This window comes from Pyrus communis, chromosome 11 (genome assembly GCF_041283825.1).
Source record: "Pyrus communis isolate YQ-2024b chromosome 11, ASM4128382v1, whole genome shotgun sequence".
NCBI classification, from domain to species: Eukaryota; Viridiplantae; Streptophyta; class Magnoliopsida; order Rosales; family Rosaceae; genus Pyrus; species Pyrus communis.
Genome location: NC_142575.1, coordinates 9,972,073 through 9,981,507, shown reverse-complemented (window position 1 = coordinate 9,981,507; position 9,435 = coordinate 9,972,073). Strand labels below are relative to the sequence as shown.

Here is a 9,435-nt window from a genome sequence, read left to right as displayed (position 1 = left end):
AAGAGCATTAATCCAGCTGCAGTACCAACAAATAGTTTTTTAACAGCCCGTAAAAAGTTACTAGACGGCGTCAATTCTTCTTTTTTTCCCTAGAAAAATGATTTTCAAATGCATTTTCTTCTTCCGCATACCCTTGTTCATTTATGTCCCGTGATTCTTTTTTTATTTATTCAATCTAATTGTGTGAAATTAACAAGAGTGTGCAGCGAGAAAAGGGGCATGAAAAGCCTTTCTCCTTTCCCTATACACTTGAATTTCAAATTAACACGTTAAAAAAAGGTCTCAAATGACATCAGAAGACGAAGGCAGTCACATTAATGGCAACGCTATACGAAGGGTATTGATTTTCACTCTCGTTTTCTCTGCACTTATTTCCGTGTTTCGATCATTTGATTCATTCAATCTAAAGGCTTTAAGAAACAGGAATGCAGGGGATATCATGCGAATGCGGAAATCACTTCCCTATGCAGAATTAGTAATTTAAGTAACGGCACAGATACTTTTGAAGAGCATAGATATGAGATTTTCTAATTCTAAACCAACCTCCCAACTGAAGTTTTAACAGAACAAAAAGGGTAGACGATAGCGAAAAGACCGGCAACAGCAACAAAAAAAGCATATAATAAGATGAGAAATATGACAGGACGAACTTCAGGCCAACACAACCACTTATACCTCCCACGGATTAAGTTCTTCCCGACGACCATCAAATTTTTAGTTGTTCCAAGATTTTAACCGTCTTCGATTCCACCAAATCATCGGCAGCTGCTCTTACAGTTTCCTCTACTTGACCTATGGGTTTATTCTGCACACCGGGAGCAATAACAGCAGCAGGATCTTTCGGAATGATTGGAGGATCTTCTTTCAGAATGATTGGGGAATCTTCTTTCGCAATGATTGGAGGATCTTCTTTCACAATGACCGGAGATTCTTCTTTCCGAGTGGTCGGTGGATCATCTTTCTTAACCGGTGGAGCAGAAAATACAGGTACAGCCTGCCTCATTGTGACAGGAGGAGCCACACGTACGGGTGGAATACGCATTGTTTGGCAGGGCATTGCATGAGGTGGCGGAAGTGGGGGTGCCGAGAACACAGGCACTGCTGTCCTTATTGTCACTGGTGGTGCAATTCCATGGCAAGGAGTCCTCAATTGTCTAATGGGTACATAAGGAGCTGCTCCTGCAGCAGGGAATCTGTGGGGACGCATCACACGACTGTCTAGTGGAGAAGCCTGTGATGAAGTAACACGATTATCATGTGTTGCATTTGATTGGTATCTGCTCCGGGAAGCTTGCTTTTGGCAAATTAAGGGCAGTATTTTTGAGGTGTGAGCAGGAGGAGGTTGTGGACTTGTAGGTCTGCGGTTCTGAACTGGAAACTTCTTTGGAAATAGAATTGGAGCAGTTGGATTTGCCATCGTCATCTTTTCCTTTATACGATAATTCAGCAAGGCTCGTGCTATAGTGATCTGTTCCAGCTCATCATTGTTCTCTGGCTCAGACGAAGAGCTTGCGGTTTCCTTTGCCACTGTCCAATAGAAAACACGTGATTCAAGTTAAACACAAAATTATTAAACTTAGACCTCGACTCTCATAATTCATCACCAAGTTTAACACATAAAGTTAACCAAGTCCATATATATTTTTTAACGAGAACATAATATGTAAGAATAACTTCAAAGCAATATCGCATTAATATAATAGCGAGTATCATACGGAAAGAAATGACAAAAAGTCAGAAACTGTTTTATGTCGCCAATGAGAACATTAAAATGCAAGCAACAGATGCAAAATGTTGTTTAATGCACCACATTAGTTCAACTAATTTGATTAAGATGGAGACTAAACTAAAACCAAATTCAAGCAAGAGGGGCAAGCATTGTGATCTGAAATTACAAAGCGATGAGATATAAGTCTGACTAGTACACAGGGACTCACATTGTTTCAAAGACGACCAAGCTGCCATTGCTGCATTCTTCTCTGCTTGTTTTTTGTTCTTGGCAGGTTCCCCCGTAAATGTGATTCCAGCCAATTCAACTACCCCGGTGAAAACAGGTAGATGGCCAAGGCCAGACCTGAAGGTTGTGTACTGCGGCAACGGAGCTCCTACCCTTTGAGCAATTTCCTGCAAGAGGTTCTTGTAAACCCCCGTCTCATCCTGAGCAAAACAAACACCTTATCAGAATCAAGACAACAAAACAAATCACAAAACGCATTGGACACCAACACATCAAAGCGATAATGATATTGGTAAAAATTACACCGACCCAGTTAAACTAATTACATTTGGTAGCAAAATTTGAATTTCGACAACAAAATTGCCAATGTATCCAACATATTATTGGAAGGGAGGACTGTTCAGGTGTCATATCAATTCGCAACCAACCCGAAAACTGTAGATTAAGCAAGAAAACTAAAACTTCCTCGATGCCTATTAACTCAACTAGAATGCATTTCAATTTCCATCAAAAACTAGACAATCAAGTTTCATGAGATCAAATTTCCTCCTAATTTCACCAATACACAAGACAAGTTGCGAAAAGAAAATGACTTGCCCTGTTTTCCCGGCAACCAATCAGGCGGTCAACCAGAAAGAACAGGTTCCATATTGTTGACTCTGGAAACCCACGATTTAATATGACCAAAATACCCCTTTCCGAAGTATTTAATTACTGACATTTCCAGTTCGCAGGGTCGTCAGCTTTTTCAGAATTCAGAGAATCCAAACTGGATTTTAAGAAATCCCCAACGCTATCAACTACAAAATGAAGAGGGACATTTCGGTCATATCGTCAACCTCACCCCAGTTTCCAACCTCAAAAACCTAATCCTGGCCGGCCAGTGATCATTGCGCAGAACAGGCTTGATCACTTACACGGCGCACATTAGCAAACCCCTAAATTTCGAAATTACGGAAAACAAATTTTAATTTTTTTAATTACCGAATTCAGTTTCAGAGCTCATCATGTTCACACAGTAACTGATCAGCGAGAAACCGAGCGGCGACCGAGGACCACGCGCGCAAAAACCCTAAAGGAACCCTAACAGCTTGAAGAGAAGGAGAGAGAGAGAACTAACCAGAATCCTAGCGGCAAGAGAGTGAGACGGGCCGCGATTGGAGAGGTAGTTGAGGGCGACCTCGGCGGCGGAGTGCTCGGCCTGGCGGAGAGTGGTGCAGTAGTGAGGGCTTTCGAAGATCTCGCCGTTAAAGTTGACGGTGGCCTTGAACCTGGGCGCGTGGTCCGGACCTTCCCGAATGCACGTGTAGGAAGGCAAGTTGAAGCAGCTCCTTTGGGCCAGCTCTTGCAGCTGGTTCTTGTACATTTCTTCTCCCCTGTACTCTTCTCTCCCCCTCTCTGCGTGTCTGTGCCCGACCCAACTGTTCTCGAAGCTCCGAAGTTGGGTTCTGGTAATGGGAGGAGCCCGGGAAGATCGGATCGGCGCCGATTTTGGGTCGGGTGGAAAGTGGGTTTGGGTATTTGGGGCCGGCAGGAAATGGGTCGGGTTGAGATCAGAGATTTTTAGGGTTTTTTGGGGATGGGGGTGTGAAATTGAGTTTGAAGAGAGAGAGGGAGGTTGGGACTTTGGAGTTGGGGGATGTAAAGCTGCAAAAAGCAGAGAGAGAAATGGAGAGACGGATAGATGGAGAAAAGAGAAAAAGGGACGGGGTGGGGGTAATATTTCTGGATAGTGGAGTTTTTCTTTTTGGAAGGTAATTATAAAATATTGGGGAGAAAGAAAAAGGGGGGGAGAGAGAGAGGAGGGGGGGGGGGGTGGAATTAATTAAATAGTGGGGTTTTATTACTGTTAGTCAACCTAACGTTAGGCTGCATGGGTTCATTTTTTTTCTTTTTTTTTCTTCTAAAAAATAGAATCAACTAAAGCGAGAAACCTCGCAAATAACCAGTACCATTACAATAAAAAATAAAACTAGGAGTAGCCCGTAAGAGAGTAGTCATATCCCGAATATACACTTTAGAGGGGGATGAACTCACATTAACCACGATATCAATCATAAAGTTTGTTTATTGATAAATATGCTTTTAAGTTACATAATGAAATGATGAAGCCAATTAACGAATGTTTTCAATCGTGTCTTGAGTTCTCCGAGGGATATAACCCCTATATTCCACGGATCAATAACTAATTTAAAGTATCCCTCTACATAAATTTTAAAAAAACCCTTCTATTTTGCAAAGTTGAGTGTATCTCTAAGTGTGGCGCTTCAGCCACCAATACAGTACATTCATTTTATGTTTTCCCTCTTTTTCTATATTTTCTTGTTTTTCTCTCTTTATTTCTTATTTCTTGTTGTTTTCCTTCTTTTTCCTATTTTACATATTCATTTTATATATTCTTATAACTTCAAATTTACCACCAAAACACAAATAAAAACAAAAAATTTACATGTACATCGTAACTATTTGTTTGAGATACTTTATTAAGAAATGATAATTGCACATTATTTTTTTCGTACACACTTTTGTTCAATTTTGTACGTTGTTCTTATTTGATTTATTTAATTTTATAACCATAAATAAAAAAAAAGTTTATTTGAAGAGAAAAAATTGTGTGCAGTTATCCTTTATCTTTCACTACTCTTAATTAAGTTTGTATTATTTACCAACGATATTTCAAGAACATTTAATTTTGTTTCTTAAAAGAGAGTGAAAACGTATAGTCGTTTCGTTGCACTCAATGAGTGTCTTACATGATTCATATACACTGTATGCTGATGTTGGGGCATTTTTAGGTCAAGGTGGACTGGGGCTTTGAGAACATCCTCTTGACTTCCTTGGTACGTATTCGTAACAAGTCCCGGGATATCTCGAAAGAGTTAGCTTGTCTTAGGAAATACTCCGGTAACATCAACGGCTCAAAGCTAGCATGAATGATCAAGATAATGACTTGCTCAAGTGAAGCGTGGTGTGGAAGCTATAAGATTATCAGTTTACATGAGAGAGAAGGGATTTACATGGTTGCATGGTTGCATGGCATTCTTTGCTAGATAATCTGGGCTTTCCTATGGTGATAGTAAGGTTTCTAATGGCTGAGATGTTTAATGCAAAACTATTACTAAGGTTGCATAGATGGTGATGCTTGGGGCTTGGAGTATGCTTATGGGCTAAGTGGAACTTTTCGGGCTTCTTCCTGGGTGGTTCTCTCTCACTATGTTTTCTTTATCTCCATATATGTGTTCTTCCAATCTCCATTTCTATAATGGTTTCTCCCTTCTTATGTAAGTGAAGAGTTCTTCTCTAAGCTTCAAAGGAATCTCCCTTTGTGGCTTGGTCTTCCCCTCCTTTCTCTCTAGCCCTCATATTATTCCCATTTTGGTGTAAGATAGTTGCACTGTTGAGACCAGCAGTTTGCTTCTTCTCGAGATTCGGCTTTCCCAGGGCGGCCTTCCGCATGTGCTACTTCTGGTAGCGTGCCTCATGGCTTTTGCGCTTTGGTTGTTTGTGTAGAACGGGAAGGGAAAATTTGCATTAAGTGCCTGACTTGCTGGGCTTAGCATGCATTTAATGCAAGAATCTGGTTTAATCCTAACTAAAGGAGTTGGCTTGCTAGGGAAAGGGGTAAACTAAGCTAATTCTATCTCAATGATGCCTGCGTGAAATACAAAGGGTATGGGCTTGGATATTTGGGCCCTTAAGTAGCCCAAAGTCTTCCATAACCCCAATTCCACGTAGGCCCGATAACCTTTCGTAACCATCCACACCATAATCCACTTGACAAGCCCCGAATAAGTGACTTAGGCTTCGCATGAATTGTGGCTAAGGAAGCATGGCGTGATGAATAGGCATGAGCATGGTGTGAATATCTGGCTTAATCACCGTGACATGGCATGTTTGTAAATATATCCCTTGTCGATCTCGTGCCTTGGCATGTGTTTGGGCTTGAACGTAGGCTTTGCATGACAATTGGACCTTGATACTTGGCTGGCTTGGTGTGTGACATTTTTGGGACCCAACAGCTGATTATGTGATGGTACAACCATTGCATATGAGACGCTCGTTATAAGCAATAAAATGACTATATGTCAGTTATAACCAGTGCATGTTAAACACCCTTTATCTATACTCGAACAACAAATATGTTAGTTATAATCAGTGCATGTTACACACCCGTTAAATACAATTGTGTCTGGGAAGATTTATTGTTTGTTCTCGATGGCCAACGCATGTTTGACACTTGTTAGTTGCAATTTGACGATCGTAAAAATGTTATGACTAGTGAATGTAGGATGCACGTTGAGTAAAACTGCAATAGGTAACATTTTCTCCAAAACAGGTTCAAATTGATTGTTTGTATGTTTTTTGTGTTACTAAAAATCTATTACACAATTGAGCTTTATTTCGTGTAGGCGTTCTAAAGAATATATTTCCTTTCGTGGTCCACAACATGTAGAAAAATCAATTCATCTTTCAATATTATTGTTACAAACTTTTAATGATTTTTAGTATATGAATAGTATTTGCAATGCGTAGCAATTTTCACACTCTGGCAATATATACCTCTGCAATTAGTCTCCTTGTTTGTAAGATTTCATGTCTTTTTTTTGTTTTAACGGAGTCCGATGAACACATGACTAAGGCATTCGAAAAGAACAATCAAATAACTATCAAAATGCAAACAAACAGACTTCTTCAAGAGCAAAAAGTCCCCAAATTTATTCAACCCATATCTCCAGGAAACTAGAAGGGGAAAAAAACTCCAATCATTGAACTCATTCATCTAATTGCCAAAAATGGTAAGGTGGAAAAAAACCCATATCTCATTCAACATACAAGGATCTCCAATTCTTCTTGAGTTCAAGATCGGAGTCGACTGATCTGCGTCTGCTCGGTGCTCACGAGGCAGAGTTCTTTCTTCTGTTCAAAGGAAAAATAAAGAGAGAAAAATATAACGTTACCCGTTTATAAATTAGGGGCTAAAAATATTTTTCTAAAAGGGTAAATATGTTATTAACACTTTTATTTTAACCATATAATACTCGTAGGCATTAATGATTTAACAAGTGGCTGATGAGGGCTATCAATTATTTTAGTCTTGAGTTTTGGATTTCTAATTTTCCTTACATTCCAGCAGAAAATAGTTGGTTGATCAAATGCAACTAGAGTTCTGAGTGCTGTTGAGTATGCTTTCGTGCCTGGAAACTGCAACAGGCCGGCTCACTTGACGGCCTCATACACTTAATACTAAGGGGGATTCTCATTGATGCGGATTTTTGTTTCCTGAATTTTTATTTAATGTTCTTGCTGAGGATGTAATATTGATATTTGAATTAATTGAATAAAGCTATCGTCTGATAGAAAAAAAAAAATTCAAATCAGACTAGAGGCTAAATGTTGGTCACTTAGTATTGCAATCTAGTGATATTCCTCTTCACTTGTAAGTGTGAGGTCTTAGATTAGATTTTCGCCAAAGGCAAATTTGAACTACATTATTACTAGCATATTGTGAGACTTAGCCCACTCTTCCGTCCCCTTAGTATATATAATATCTTTAAAAAAATTTAATAAAATAAAAACTAGAGCTTGAATGTTGCACAACAATTTAGGCCATCTCCAACTGAAGGCTGGCCAAAGGGCTCGTTTTAGCCATCTAGTCCTCCAATGTCACATCCCGGCCCGGGCAAGACCACTTCCCGGGCCCGCTCCACCACTGTAGCACGATATTGTCCGCTTTGAGCCCCGACCACGCCCTCACGGTTTTGTTTTTGGGAACTCACACGAGAACTTCCCGATGGGTCACCCATCCTGGGATTGCTCTAGCCCCATTCTCGCTTAACTTCGGAGTTCCTACGGAACCGGAAGCCAGTGAGTTCCCAAAAGGCCTCGTGCAAGGTAGGGATGAAAATATACATATAAGGATCACACCCCTGGACGATGTGGGATGTCACAATCCACCCCCCTTAGGGGCCCGACGTCCTCGTCGGCACACACGCAACCAGGGTTAGGCTCTGATACCAATTGTCACATCCCGGCCCGGGCGAGACCACTTCCCGGGGCCGTTCCACCACCGTAGCACGATATTGTCCGCTTTGGGCCCCGACCACGCCCTCATGGTTTTGTTTTTGGGAACTCACACGAGAACTTCCCGATGGGTCACCCATCCTGGGATTGCTCTAGCCCCCTTCTCGCCTGCTTTGGGCTTACCATTCCCTCACGGTTTTGTTTTTGGGAACTCACGAGCAACTTCCCAGTGGGTTACCCATCATGGGATTGCTCTAGCCCCCTTCTCGCTTAACTTCGGAGTTCCTACGGAACCCGAAGCCAGTGAGCTCCCAAAAGGCCTCGTGCTAGGTAGGGATGAGAATATACATATAAGGATCACATCCCTGGACGATGTGGGATGTCACATCCAAGAAATTAATATTTTAATGAACAATATAGGGCCATATTTGCATCCATCTCCAACCAAGGGTTATAGGGCTTATTTTAGCCCTGTCACAAAAAACCGTCTCCAACTGAGGGCCATACGGCCAAACATAATTTATTATTTAAAAACTACAACTTAAATTCAAATCCAACGGCCAAGTGACGTCAGTATGACTTCAGCTAGCTGTTGTGTCACACCCCGGCCCCAAAATATTTATTTTCGGGAATTATGTTTGTTGATAGGCCCAAAATAAAACTCTTGTTTATTTAGCCGCCAATATTCATGACCCTTTAATTAAGTTCCTTAATTCCACAAGTTCTATAACCTGAATTTTCTTATCAAAACATAACAATTTTATTCTCGATTCATTACCCTTTACTTCTCTTAGATCAATTTTTCCAAACTAAGAATAGTTCTTAACTAATTTGTAATTCTCGAATATTTAACCTCGTTTAGTTTTATGGCTGCATCTAACTTCTTGTTAGACTGCCTACGTACCCTAAACAGGGGTCAAGCCATTCGTAGTTTACATATACAAAAATTCAAACCAAATCCAAATATATTCATTTAATCCAACTTATACCACAATCGTTTTAATGTTAAAACACAACAGTTAGATCTCAAAAGTATAATTAGAATAATAAAATTTGCCTAAAAACACAATGTCGACTCCATGGCTGTGCGCCGCTGTGGGTCATGGTCGGCTGCCCCGGCTCGTCGAAAAATTCAGCTATTTCTAAAAATTCTCAAAAATTATAGAAATGAAGATCTCAAAGAGTAGAACAAACTTTATACCTGCGGCCAAGTCCAATTTGGCTTGGAAAGGCTTCAATTTGCCTCAAACCTGCCGGAAACCCTGTAATTTGGGTGACCTCGATCCATGTCCTCTGGTGTTCCACCGCCCCATCCAAGGCTTAGGACATGTTCTTGGGTTCACAAGGAGTCCATGGATAGTGGTGGTGGTCGGATTTGGCTTCAGAAAACGGTGGAATCGCCGCCAAGAGCTCTGGCGCACCCCGCACCCACCGTGCCAATTACACGATTTCCACAC

General features: G+C 40.9%; 1 protein-coding gene across 1 annotated transcript; it reads right to left on the bottom strand.

Moving 5' to 3' along the window:
* Positions 1-500: 500 nt before the first annotated feature.
* Positions 501-3,708, bottom strand: LOC137742268 (double-stranded RNA-binding protein 2). Its single transcript, XM_068482092.2, has 3 exons — positions 3,078-3,708; positions 1,938-2,157; positions 501-1,527 (listed from the first exon to the last, which is right to left on the bottom strand). Exons 1-3 carry the CDS (start codon positions 3,321-3,323, stop codon positions 707-709), a joined length of 1,287 nt encoding a protein of 428 aa, XP_068338193.1. The 5' UTR covers positions 3,324-3,708; the 3' UTR covers positions 501-706.
* Between the last annotated feature and the right edge of the window lie 5,727 nt (positions 3,709-9,435).

Bases quoted from the DNA above. Each gene is read 5' to 3' on its own strand.
- LOC137742268 (XM_068482092.2), bottom strand. From the start codon at position 3,323: ATGTACAAGAACCAGCTGCAAGAGCTGGCCCAAAGGAGCTGCTTCAAC. The intron at 2,158-3,077 runs GTTAGTTCTCTC...TGTTTTGCTCAG, and splicing joins CTCTTGCCGCTAGGATTCTG to GATGAGACGGGGGTTTACAA. The intron at 1,528-1,937 runs GTGAGTCCCTGT...TCTATTGGACAG, and splicing joins TTGGTCGTCTTTGAAACAAT to TGGCAAAGGAAACCGCAAGC.